Consider the following 14,684-nt stretch of genomic DNA (forward strand, 5'->3'; position numbering starts at 1 on the left):
CCACTGGGTTAACCTTGTTATATATAAACGGCCTATAAGAATAAAATTAAAATGTCTTATTAATGGCCTGTTCCCGTACTTTACAAAGTGGTAAAAGTCGTAAACGATTTTCATACAAATTTTGTGTACGGGAACGCAAAACTCGTAAAAGTGGTAAAAATTGTAAAAATGGAGTGCTTCCTAGCTGCGTGCTGCGGAAGCAAAATGGAGTGCTTCCTAACTGCGTGCTGCGGAAGCAAAATGGAGTGCTTCCTTCCTGCGCGCTCCCTTGTAAAATTCACTGAGGAATTCATAGAAAAAGAAGCACTTCGTGACACTTGCACCAGTGATTTAACTGCTTCCGTGGATGCAAACTTTTTGCTGGGCACATATGTTTACATTTTTATAAGTTTAAGTCCATACAGTTGATTTTACACCATTGAAAAAGTCTATTTAAATCACTCTGGAGAAGATCAGCTTGTTTTTCCGATTTATGAGTAATGAATAGCAAAGGCGTTTCGTGATTTCGCGCGGAATCAAGCAAAAATTATCATGATTTCGCATACAAAAATGAAATCATCTCATTTCGTGATTTCAGCGAAATCAACATCGAAATCACAGTACACATGATATACAACCCTGTTTGTGACTGAAAAAGTACCAAAAGTTGCAACACTTTTCACGTATCACAATAAACAAGGTAGATGGTCAATTGCTGCAACAAAAAATTTTAGAATCAAAATTTTTAAACAATGTGAAAAAAATTAGATTACTTTGTTACAATGTTATTTTTCATTGCGTTCTCGTACTTTTTTAATGGTAATGTTAGAAAAAAGAGCGAAATGTCTAAAATTGCTTCCCCATACAAATTTCTTAAAAAATACGGGAACGAAAAAATGACGGAAATTGCAAAAACTGCAGCAAATTAACGTATCAGCTATCGTATTTAGATAATAATGAACATGTTGCTAGTTTCTACTATGCCAAAATTGTATGGCAGAAAACAGGAGAATAGGGTGTTATTCGGCGCTATTTTTGTTTAAAGAGAAGTGTAAAGCTGAAAACAGATACAACGTTTTATTAAAGTTTTGCGTTGGGCGTCGAGGAAAAAACAACAACAACAGGGCGACGACGATACCAAAGTCCAGCGTTTATCTGTTTGTCGGCATATATTTCAAATGAATTTGAATTTTTCGGCATCATGCCCAACAGTGTAAAAACGGCCAAAATGACACAAAACTTTAATCAAACGTTGTATCTGTTTTCAGCTTAAGTCTTGCTAGACTTCGGAGTACGGGAACGGGTTCTATACACAATTAATACGATATATAGATAGATTTACGTTAATTTTCGAAATAAAGTTGTAAAGTTCTATATTGTCGTATATTTTTGATGACTAATTCAATTTGCAACAACTTGTTTTGAAAATTCATGATCGATCAGCTGCGCGTATGCATCTACCTTGATCATTGTGATATGTATGAAATCAACAAAAAAATAAGTGTAAACACCGGGATGTATTTCAGGATTTCGTGAAATCCAGTGGATTTTAGAGCGCAAGTGTAAACTTGGCATTACACTTAACCGGATTAACCCAGTGGGTTTGGATTTAAAATGTCAATTCCATAGCGCAAACGTCAAATAAATATTCTCGAAGTGGGTTAACCCGGCAAAAAACTCTAGTGTAACCGTACTATGAGCGTGAAAAAAAGCGGCGTATTTCATTTTGTTCACACCTTAACAGCGCGCTCTCTTGTACAATTCATAAGTGATTTCATAGGAAAAGATGTACTCCAACGGCACTTGTACTGATTAAACTGCATCCACGGACTAACTAATTTTTACTAGTTTTTCCGATAACATAAAGGAAAAAATGTTATCGCAGCAAAAAATAGTAGTTTCTTGCAGGTTCTGGAACAGAGCAAATTTAATTTTTGTAAATTAGTGCATTTAACTTACATAAATATGCGGTTACACTACAGTTTTTTTGCCGGGTTAAGACTATGTTTACATTTACGAAATCCACTCGATTTCAACTGTCAACTCCTTTGCGTATACGTCAAATGAAAACTCATTTGAAATCGAGTGGATTTCATTTGACAGTTGAAATCGAGTGGATTTCGTAAATGTAAACATAGTGTAACCCACTTCGAGAGCATTTATTTGACGTTTGCGCTATGGAATTGACATTTGAAATCCAAACCCGCTGGGTTAATCCGGTTAAGTGTAACCTGGGTATTACATTGGAAAACGGAGTGAATTTATTACATCCAGTTATATGTAAACGTACTATTACACGTACAAGGCAAATGTAAAATAATAACGCCGTCTATGCACAGGAGCGAGGCTATGCTTTCACTCTAGAGACATCGCCGACATTTTTTAAGATTAACTTGGTACTCTGGTGTTGGACAGAGAGACAGAGAGACAGAAAAAAGAGAATTGCGTAGTGGTATAATTCTTCGAGAAATCGCGAATATTGTGTGATAAATATTTAATAGAATAGTTTTGTAAAAGTTCTATTCATCTAGCTCCTCAGAAAAATAAGAAAAAAAAGCAAAAATGTCTTACGCATATTTATTCAAATACATTATCATTGGTGATACAGGTAAGAAAGTGAAAGAAAAATTCACAAAAAAGAAAAACAACAATAAAAAAATTTGCCAAAAAAACTTAATTTTGTTGATTGTGTGTTGGCTGAGTAATTTGTGCAGAATTATGAAATCTTAACTGGAAACATATGGAAGTGAAAAATGTCAAGGATTTTTATGCATAACAAACTTTCAATCTTGCATTGTTTTGATGTTTAGCTTGCTTTTATTGGGCTGTAATAAATAATTTGAGATTTTCTTTGTTAGAGTTTACAAATATTCTGTCATTGTTGAAAAATCAATAATTTTTTCATTGTTGGCTGTTTGGTCATTTGTATTTACTCTTTTCTATGGCTGGTTTGGCTGCCTGAGAGAGCTCTCTGCATTTCCTAGTGCGCCCCCGTTTGTCCCCATTGTTGATGCTTTTGTTGTTGTATCAGATGACGATGATGACGACGTATATAATGGTGTATACGTAGAGGGGTGGTTGATGGTTGTTCTATATCCACTGTTTAAGAGTGTATACATAGCAGGAATACAAAGTCTGGCATTATATGTTGTTGTTATGAACTGCATACACATTTACCTGTATCACAGTTGAATGTACATAGTTACCACTAGTTACCACTTGCAGCTAATGATTGTTCCTGTCTGGAACTCACTATAGGAAGTTAATTTCAATACCAACCACCCCCTTCCTGTGCTTGTCATAAAACCTGCCCTTATCAACATACCCGTAGTACCTTAACTTTGCTATTTGTGGGTGTTGTCAGTCAAACATGTTTCCTTTTTCATCATCATATTATGGTATCCCCAACAGCTGTTTTTCCCCTTGATTTTGTTTTAGTGAGTTCATCCCCAAGCAAAGCATTTTGAGTCATTGCAATGGGTACACATACTTGTACTAAGGGAAGATTTAACTTCTAAGGGAGTCTCTTTATGTAAATTTGTCGTTATTTTATTTTCTTTCATATTTTTATGATTTTTTTAATTATCTCAAATTGGGGGGAAGGGAATTAGTTGACCTCTAAGGTCCATTGTCAATGTTGGTAGTTTAAGCATTGATATAACTAAAATTTAGTTACTCTGAAAAATGATAAAGAATGTAGTAGAACCGGTAACTTGATTAATTTCCGAGGGAGATGGCATTATTAACATTTTCTACATTTTCTAAGCTGTTTAGCTTTCATTAGTAGTCCGATTTTAATAGACTTCTTGTGTGTTGATACGTTCAACTTGGTTTTGTTGCTAGACCAAATTTTCTTAAAATGTAGACATCGTCGGAGTGAAGTAAGGAGACAGGTGTTGCTTAGAGACATCCCTCACATTCATTTAGTGGAAGTATGCATCACTTTATTATTATTATTATTAATATTATTATTATTTTTTTTTTGTTTGAAACTATATAACGAGCTTTCATTGGCAAAAATATATTGCTAGATGCCGTCTCAACTAAAAACGGTCAACATAAACGAATCCAATGTAACATCAAGATATTAGAGTTCTTGGAATGTTTTGAAAGTCGCACCGAATTAAAGCCTTTTTAATTGTTGGGTCTTGTCTCCCTACTGACGACAGTATGGCTTCTGAAGAGAGAGCTTGAGCCTTGATCTAATGACCCGTACATGGAATCTATGGGGGTATCAGTCAGGTGTGGAACTACCGAGGTAGAATTGCTGTACTCCAGCCTATATACTCAACATTGGCATGCTTTTGGAGGGTCATAACCGTCCGGTCTTGGGGGGACTTTTAATGCTCATAATGAGTTGTGGCATTCGATCCTCGGAAACGACCAGGCAACCCGTCGTTTCTTCTGAATCAGACCATCTCCCCATAATTATTTCCATCAGCAGACCGCACGATTTCATCAATCATGGGAAAGATCTCTTCCTGCTGAGTATGAACCACCACAATTCACAATGGATGATGTTGCGAATGTCATCAGGAACGCTAAATCATCCAAAACGTTGGACCTTGATGGAATTCTCATGCTGAAACTAAAGTTCTCAACCTGTCGCTACCTACCGACATCGCAGGGTGGTCCCCCACTGAAATAATTTTGCTTTTGTCGCCCGTAGCAAAGACCCTTGAGGCCTTAGTCCTTAGCAGCGACAGAAATAGCTATCCAGTTAACAATAATCAGCACGGATTGCGTACAGCGCTGCACGCCATCTTTACATAGTAGTCGAGAACTCAACCAGAGTAGGCCGTGTGATAGAACAGTGATGGTGGTGCTTGACTTATCAAAAGCCTTTGATACCCAAGCACTCCACGACAACCCTACGGCCAAGTTTGAAACTTTGGATAAACAATTATATGCGTGGACACCAGTCGTACATGGAAATCAGGAACAAGAAGCCCAATCCCTGTAGAGTGAAACATGGATATCTCCTTTCCTGTATTCCGCCCCTCCAGACGGCATTGAAATCGTAACCTATGCGGATGATTTTACAATCTTGGAGTCAGGTACCTAGCCTGGTGTAATTTGTGAAGGGCGGAACTCCTATTTGATTGAATTTATCACCTCTCCCTTTTGCCTCAACTAAGCTTGGGATGGGTCTAAATTCCAATAGGGCAAGAATCGTTGACACCGTTCCAAACAACTGTCTGTTTGCATTAGAGCTTTTTGCAGGGTTAACTAACCTTCTTTATGAGGATTTATTTGACATCATAACGTTGAGAGAAAACCATTCTGGGCTTATTTTCTTTTCTTTGGTCGAAAGCTAATTGCCTTTGTGTAGAGTAACCCTCGAAGACAGTATGTGGGTTTGTCCAAATATTACACATGGTAATATTTCTTCCAAACCCATGAAGATGGGACTATATCGGTCTACTTCTATTGGTATCTTCTCCACAAGTGTAAAAAATTCGAGTTAATGCCTGCCTTGCCTCGATCGCTTTGATATTTTTTAGGTATGTATTACTTAGGGTCCCGACAGCCTACAACCACAAACCTAGTATTTGAACAAAGTTCTTTTTCCCCAAAAAATATATGCATTTTTGGGGAATGAACTTTGTTCGTATATTATTTCGAAATATGTTGTTGTTGTCCAAATTAAAATTCAATACCCCCATGATTCATTTGCTTTTACGAATGACAAGATAAGAGATTTAATAATGCAGAAGGTTTTCATTATCAAGGTGTATAATGACCTGTGATTCACATGTACTCTGTGATATATTCAATGTGCACTAGAAAATACTTTAAAAAAATATTCTTTTTCATATTTATTTCAGGTGTTGGCAAATCATGTCTTTTGCTGCAATTCACCGACAAACGTTTCCAGCCCGTTCATGATCTAACAATTGGCGTGGAGTTTGGTGCACGCATGATCACCATCGATGGCAAACAAATTAAATTGCAAATCTGGGATACAGCCGGTCAGGAGGCATTCAGATCAATAACACGTTCATATTATCGTGGTGCCGCTGGTGCACTTCTGGTATACGATATAACACGACGTGAAACATTTAATCATTTGACAACTTGGCTGGAAGATGCCCGACAACATTCAAATTCAAATATGGTCATCATGTTGATAGGAAATAAGAGGTACGTATGGATTTATTTGTTGGTTTGTTTTTTAATGTTGCCATTTTAATATGTATGTTTTTTTTTTTTATTATTTAAGTGATTTGGAATCACGCCGTGAGGTTAAGAAAGAAGAAGGTGAAGCATTTGCCCGTGAACATGGTCTGGTATTTATGGAAACCTCAGCACGCACAGCTGCAAATGTTGAAGAAGCGTTTATCAATACAGCCAAAGAAATTTATGAAAAAATCCAGGAGGGTGTTTTCGATATAAATAATGAGGTATGTAAATGTGTGTAAAATGGAGTTAGTTGGTTTGAAATGCTTAGCTGGCATAAGAACTTGTATAAATCGTTGCGAAACTATGGGAGTTTAATAATGAATCATACAAAATTATTCAAATGGATGCTGGTGGTAATGACACTAAAGTATCATATAATTCCTAAAGGAATTGAACAATTATTTTCTTAACAAGATGGAGCTTTGTAACTCCAACTAAAGTTTATGCATATAGGAGCTTTATGTCTAAAAAAAAGTTCATTAACCCAGATATGCCCAACGTCCTATATATAGGACACACAAAATTCTTGCTAATTTGATATGTTATGTTTATCAAAGTACCGTTTATTTTATATACTAAGTATACATCTGTAGCTCTTGGGATATTATGTGATTCCATTATTTTGAGCTACTATTTCTGAGTTTTGAGGTCTAGTTCATCGAAGTTGCTACCTATCGCTTAGTTTTAACAATGATTAGCGTTATGACCGATTAATTATTGGGTAGTTTTATAACGAAAACAAACACGATGTGGAGCCTACTATGAAAAAACGTTAACTAGATGCCAAAAAGGTATCTTTGGACTATATGTCAAATGTTTTGTGCCCCATAACTCCCAGTTATATGATAAAAACCTGTGTCCAAAAGAGGCCTCAAAAACCATTTTTTTCAAGAAAAAATTGAAAAACATATAAACATACTGTTATTATTTCACATTTGCTTCTAAAATAATATAAAAATACTTTTATAATGATCACGATCAAGCAATGGGCATATCTGGGTTAACATTGCGGTGTTTCCAAACCTATTGCTAATTGGTGTTTAGGGTTCGACGAACACATGAGGATGGTACAGCCTCCTTGCTCTTATATTGACTCAGTACAAAGTTCGCTTAAAAGTACTTGTCAAAGCCTCATCCAGACTAACACTTTAGGAAAAATAGATGTCAATTTGTTCGGATAAAATATAAAGTTGACAACAGGTTAGGTTAGGTTTAGGATGCGTAACTGCCGTGCAGGCAGCCACTCCACTCGGAGACCTTGAGGTCCATTGTGATCATCCTGACTATTGAAATGTATGTGTTGTAGAGATGATGATGATGTAACGGTTATGGATTTGATGGATGGATGGTGTTGAAAAGAGGATTCATTGTAGACTATGAATGAGATGATGTTGGATGCAGCTATGTGGTGATATGTGAGTGCAGATGGTGTAGATGTGTAGTGGAAAGTGTGATGCGTTTCGTGCTGTGAGCGAGGCTGTATAATGTTGCGTGACTGCGGATTGTGGTGATATGTTTCTGATGGGTATATGGTGATTTGTGCATACGGTGATGATATTCTGAATGATGTTAGATGCAGCTATATGGTGATGTGTGAGTGCAGATGCTGTTGATGTGTAGTGGAGGGTGTGATGTGTTTCTTGCTGTGGGCGATGCTGTATGATGTTGCATGACTGCAGATTGTGTTCTGTTTATGAGTAGTGGAGAGTGTGATGTGTTTCTTGATGTGGACGATGCTGTATGATGTTGTATGACTGCAGATTGTGTTCTGAATGGTGCTGTAAGCCTACAGATGGTTGTTTATGATGATATGATGAGCTATGTGGGAGAGAATTGTGGATTAAGTTGGAAAGATGGGAAGGAGGAAAGGGGGAAGTGGTAAGACAAAAGAAACAAGAATAAGAAGAATGAGTAGTTGTAAAGAAGAGTGGTAGATTGTTTTAAGAAGAAGGAGATTATTTTCCTAGAATGTACTAAGCCTGTTCTGACCAGCCCCAGAGCCACTTTAGACTCTTGCAGTAAACCACCAGGATAGTAGAGTCAATAGAGGAGAAGTAAGAAAGAGAGTCAATCACATGTACACCAAATAGTCTATGCCTTTTGACCATCAGTCTAGGACATCTACATAAACTTGACAACGCCAAGAAAATTTAATAAATTGCTCTTCACAACAAAACAAACCTCAGGCAAAGGTTAGCTTGAAGTTTGCAAATATAAGTTCAGATGAGTGGTTGGGGGACTGTCGACAACTGACTTATCCAGTAATTATATGCTCTGTTCCAGAACCTGCACGATGCTACTATTTTTTACTAAGATAACACTTTTTTCATTATTTTATCGGAAAAAATATTTAAAAATAGTAGTTTCCTGCAGTTCTGGAACAGACCAATAGCATTACTTTAGAATTCAATCCTCGGAGTGTCAAGTTATTGTTGAAAATTAATCCTACATCTCTTCGGACCAGTTAACGTCACGTTGCCAAAGTTGAATGAAGTGAATTTTCCCCGGGATCGAGAGCGAATTAACCACTGCCCACATTTTACTAGTTCGGACTACTATGTTGAAAGATTTAAGATTCGATCGCTTATGCTCCCCGTCCAACTTGTTTACCCCATTGTCAGTTCCCTGTTTTAATTGTTTTGTGAGAGTTCCTCACAACCAATTGTTAGTTCCGTATTCTCAATTAAGAAATTTGATCTCACTTCGGAATGAAGCAGAAGTAAAGGTGGCATGAAATTTCCTTTCAGCTACACGAAAATCAGAGGTTTGGGTTGCTACCCTCAACCTTGTAACTACATGGTGCCTCAATGAAGTAAGGAATTTCCCACAATTTGGGGTAGAGTCATGTCCGTCCGTCCGTTGTTGTTGTTTTAGCAAGCAAATATGCTCGAATCCCATGGTTGCCACTTCTATGCCCCGCATTACTAGGGGAATTTTTAACCAGGGGACGTCACCTCAACAATTATGTGTTTGTCTCTTTCACCAGGGAAGCGGTAATATATCCCAGAATGCCTGCTTAGAGCTCTTTTGTTCCGTGACAGGATAGAGAAGAACCCCCGTTCGTCAGATACCCATCCACCACAGGTCAACATCGGTTGTTGTTGTTGTAACAGTGTTTTTGTTATGTTTATATGTTCGTTCCTCTGTTCAATCTGGCTCTGGATCTATCTCCAGTTCCAGAAAAGTGGCTGCTTCGATGGGATGTAGCCACAGATCCACTGGAGTTAGATGGGTAGGTTTGGCGGGGCAGTTAAAAAGGTGTTGTGTGTCGTGCGGGCCCATGCCGCATACTGGGCATATGTCTTGCACGGCGCGGTCGATTTCCGCCCAATAAGAATTTAGGCGACTGCAGTATCCCGATCGTAGTTGAGCCAAAACTACTCTGGTTTGTCGTGGCAGCTGACGCTCCTCAGCTGCGATAGATGGAGGATGTACTCCGAGTACTTTATTCACACTATAATTGCTTATTTAATCCTGCTTGATATGCTTGTTGTCCTAGGGGTTCTCTCCTGTATCGTTGGACCTCTCCCTTTAGAGCATCGATATCCTTCCTGATCTCCCTGAATGGGCCGGGCCTACCCACAAGATGGTGATTGGGATGGCTCACACGATAACATCCAAGCAGGTACTGCAACGAAAGCATCTCATTGTGTTGCTTTACAGGAAGAATTTTTGCCTCCTCATGTAGATGGTCCACTGAAGATTTGAGGAGGCACCCTGTCGCTGTTCTCAGTTCGAATCACACAATCTCGGGGACCAGACTGGAGCCGCATAGCTTACCACAGACCGACCTATCGCGTTATACGTGGCCAACAAGGTTTCTTTATCTGCACCCCAATTGCTGCCGGCCAGGGACTTGAGGACCTTGTTCCTACAGTCCCTGGCCCTAAAATTTTAGGGCAGTTTGTGGTCGGAATTCTGCTACCGTCGACCACGACATTCAACTCACGTCCAAACTGCGCTGTCCATGTGGTGAACAGAGTGGCTGTAGATTTTGTGGCGGAAATCTGCATATTCTTCGAATGGAAAAAGGTGGTAAGATCGGTTAAATAGTTGTTCAGTCTCTCACAGATGTCATCAGGATAGGTACCCGACGCCAGGATCGTGCAATCATCCGCATACGTCACGATCTCAATGCCGTCTGGAGGGGGTGGAATACAGGAGAGGTAGAGGTTAAACAGTTCCGGAGATATCACCCCACCTTGGGGAACTCCCTGTTTCCCTCTACGGGGTTTGGACTTCTTATTCCTGAATTCCACGTACGACTGGCGTCCACACATATAGTTGACTATCCAACGTTTCAAGCTTGGCCGGTGAGGTGTAATGGATGTAGGAAATTAGGTGCATTTTCTCTGGCCTTAGCCGCTTCCTAGACTACTGCTATAGGAGTGGTTCAGCAGCAAGCAGAACATCTCCCAGCTCCCATTACATCAACAATTATTTGTTCGTGTTCGTGTAGCGGCAATAGGAATAGAGAAGAACCCCGGCCCATGGATCAGTTCCGTTCAGATCTCCATCCACCACATTTCAACAGCGGTGAGGTGTAATGGATGTAGGGAGAAGGCTGCTCTGGCCTTAGCCAACACCAAGAATACTGCGATATGCGTGGTTCTGCAACAAGCAGAACATCTTCCATCATGTCTTCAACTACGTCGGCGTATTCATCGTCGCCGTTCGAATACGTGGCACCTATATGTGTGCACGCCAGTCGTTTATGGAATTCAGCCATAAGAAGTTTAGGACACGTAGAGTGAAACAGTGAGCTCCCCAAGACATGGTAATATCCCCTGAACTGTTTAGCCGCTACCTTTCTGAAATTCCACCCTCTTCATACGATCGTAATCTATGCGGACTTTGTCATTGTTCACCACCTAGACTGCTGAAATGTGGCTCCCCTCAGCATATTTTAGTCAATGAAGACATTGGGTGCCACCGTGGTGCAATGGTATGCACACCCGCCTTGCACGCAGAAGGTCGTGGGTTCGATTCCCTGACTAGGCAACATCAAAATTTCAACAGTGACAAAATACCTCTCAGTAATGTTGGCGACATTTCCTGAGTATTTCAGCCATGTATAACTTCTCTACAAGTGGTGTCGTAGGACACGCCGTTCGGACTCGGCGATAAACTGTAGGTCCCATATCATTGAGCTAATATGAATCGGGGTGCACTCATTGATATGAGAGAAGTCTCCCTTGTCCCGTATGGGATGTTGTGGAACAATGTTTGTGTTTGAAGATATTGGGTGTAATGTTCTATAGCATGTTGAAGTCGTCCGCGCAAACCACAGCTATCAGACAGAGGAACAAGATCCTCAAATCGCTGACCAGCAGTACCTGGCGTGCTGACAAAGAAACCTTGTTGACTTCTTACAAAGCAAAAGGCCTGTCTGTGGTAAGCTATGCGGCACCAGTGTGGTATGAATATGTTTGCCATACATTGTGGAAGAATGTTCAAACCTATAAGAGTGTCGCACTTATGACCGGAACTGAGTGTCTTTTCACGACACCGGTCCGTTGGCCACTTTCATGAGGAGACAAAGATTTTACAGGTTCATCAGCACAAGATTTTGTAGATGGATTACCTGCTTGGGTGTTATCGCCGTGAGCAGCCCGTCACAATGTAGTGAACAAGGCTTCCTCCACCCAGGCATTTCAGAAGATCTTTATAATCTAGAGAGAGAGCTTCCAAAGTATGACGAGTCTATCAGTTTTGGATATTATTTATACTGATGCATATACGCGACTGTAAAAAGTATACAGTGCGACTTAGTTTGAAATGGAAGATGGGCCATATCGGTCCCATCCTTCGAATACCTATCCCACAAAAGTTCAAAACTTTTCCCTAAAATGGTGCGCACGCACCATCGCACTCTCAAAGACGATAATCGATTTGGTCCTAAATATATAATTTTTGAGGAAAAGGATTTGGTCCTAAATATATAATTTTTGAGGAAAAGGATTTTGGTTGTATAGCCGATATTCGATTTGTCCATAGATGAAAGTTTCAATTCGCTATACTATATACTGATACTTTTTTACCTGTTTTGTAGGCAAGTTCATACCTCCAAGAAGTGCGTGATCAATTCTGCAAACCCCCCAAATATGTACATAATTTTTGGGGAAATGGGTTTAGTCGGACCTGTCCATAGTTTAAAGTTTCAATTCATAAAAAGTTTTAATTCTGTCAACAATGTTGAGTGAAAATTTATTCGTTTTTTTTTTAAGTGGGACATTTTGTTGTTACTGATATATTTTCTTCCTTTTCTCATTCCAGGCCAATGGCATCAAAATCGGCCAACAACATTCCCCCACAAATCCATCACTGCCTGGTTCGGGCAATCAAGCTGGGTCAGCTAGTAGCGGATGTTGTTAAAAGTTTCTTAATTGTCCCCCTTCCTATCCTCCCGTATAAACTTCTAACAACTTTTTAACAAGAGCCCGACATAAAACTAACTCTAACTATAGAACACTCTTCGTAATTATTTTTTACACAAAACAAAATCATTGAGAAGATAAACTTAAAGAGAAGAAAGGAATCATAAAATAAAAGCTAATAAAAGATATATATTTACTTCAACTACATATATTTTTCTTTCCTTATTAAAAAAAAAAATAAAAAAATTAAAGCAAAAACTTAGCCGAAAAAATATGAATTGAATGAAAAATAAGCTAAATCAAACTGTTTTATTCCATGGACAGCAGCGATAAATCGATGAGATAAATTCCTTTTCCTAGGAGACTAAAAAAAAACTCATCAAATTTATTGCTTAAAGTTAAAAAAACAACAACAACAACAATTAAATTAAGAGCCGAAACCAAACACAATTATTACATTAAAACTAAAAAAATACCAAATATTTGTAATGAAAAGAGACATAAAGTAAAAAATAATTGATAACGATATGTATTAAAGACAGTTTCAAATAAATAATTTCAGAAAAATAAATTGCTTCTTTTTTACGTCATTACAAAAACAAAAGAACAACAGCAAATAACTATTTTTTTACAATTCTTATTAAATATTTCTTGCTTTTTGTTTTGTGGGCTTTTAATTTTATATTTTTTTTTTTCGTTTGTTTGTGGTACAACATTTATTTCTATACAAGCCAGTTATATTATGTTGATTAATTGGTATTGTTTTGTTGCAATTTTTATCCCTATATTTTAATTTATTTACAAACTCCTCTCATATATTGTGTTTTTTATATTTTAATATCGTATCATAAAAAATAGTTTTTTTTTTGTAAGCCTATAATTTATATATACAACACACATTTATAATATACATATACACAATTACTTATATAAAAACGTACATAATTTGTATGTATGTAATAAATATTTGTGCATAATTAATTGTAGTTTTAATAATAAAAAACAAACAAAAAACAACAATTTATAAATTATTTTGATGTTTTGAATAAAAAAAACCGACAGAAAAGATTTCATTAAATGTGTTTTGAAGTCGTGTTTGTTGTTATCAGAGAGCGAACAGGGCGGTGCTGCATGTACATCCTCCTGTAGGTGATGTGCATCTAGATATGGAAAAAACCCTGTTGGTCATTAGTATTGATAACTAAGATACCATAGAACCCAGAATATAGTATTGAATCATGGTAGAACAAATACAAGGTAAAGTTAATACTACAACAAATACAACTCGAACAACAACCACAAAGGAATTTGTTTTTGTTTGTAACGTTACTGCCAGTTGTATTTGTAAACAAAACAAGGAAATGTCTATAAATTATTGGAATTTAAAAAACTAATAATTTTTCACATTTGGTTGAATATTTTGGAAAACATGAATGAAAATTCGTTACATTTTCAATTTTTATGCTTCCACATCATTCCACTAAATGCATAAATTCTCGCAGAAAGTAGAATTCTTGCAGAAAAGTTTGGGGTCGCTGGAAATACATAGAAAAAGGAGAAGCTGTTTCAATGTTTTGTTTTAGAAATCAAAGAAGCACATGTTTATTAGGGCTTTATTTTTTAAATTTTAACAAAATACCTCACATATTAACAAACGTTGTATCGCCTCTACAAGCGGTGATTTACTGCGCGGCTTATCGTTTGAACTTGGAGGAGGTTACATATCATTGATATGAAGAAGTCTTTCTGGGAAATGGTTTTTTCCGAATGATATATTTTTTTTTTCTCAAAAAATATATGTCCCTAATGTACATCGAAATAGAAATGAATGTATAAAATGTCATATGAAATTTGACACTAACGTTACAACCCGGTTCAGTCAGCTGGGTATTGCTGCTACCTTTTCTTGCTCTACCATGGTATTGAATGTAGAATGAAGCATATTACCATTACCCCACAAATTTAAAAATTGTGACTGACTTCATAAATACAGTATTTACATTGCAAAAAATGACAATATCATAAAAAGATGAAGTAAATATGTGTGGCAACACAATGCCAATTGGTGTGCAGTCCACTTGAAAACACTGCACAAATTCGGCAATTGCTGCGCAGTGTGATGTGTCGCGTAACATTTATGAAGTC

At 37.7% G+C, this 14,684-nt stretch overlaps 1 protein-coding gene across 1 annotated transcript; it reads left to right on the forward strand.

Moving 5' to 3' along the window:
- Positions 1-2,316: 2,316 nt before the first annotated feature.
- Rab2 (RAS oncogene family member Rab2) lies at positions 2,317-13,612 on the forward strand. Its single transcript, XM_073957200.1, has 4 exons — positions 2,317-2,587; positions 5,808-6,123; positions 6,203-6,383; positions 12,439-13,612. Exons 1-4 carry the CDS (start codon positions 2,542-2,544, stop codon positions 12,535-12,537), a joined length of 642 nt encoding a protein of 213 aa, XP_073813301.1. The 5' UTR covers positions 2,317-2,541; the 3' UTR covers positions 12,538-13,612.
- Positions 13,613-14,684: the final 1,072 nt, after the last annotated feature.

Source organism: Musca autumnalis, unplaced genomic scaffold, assembly GCF_047663935.1.
Source record: "Musca autumnalis isolate F117 unplaced genomic scaffold, ASM4766393v1 scaffold_5, whole genome shotgun sequence".
In the NCBI taxonomy this organism is placed as follows: domain Eukaryota; kingdom Metazoa; phylum Arthropoda; class Insecta; order Diptera; family Muscidae; genus Musca; species Musca autumnalis.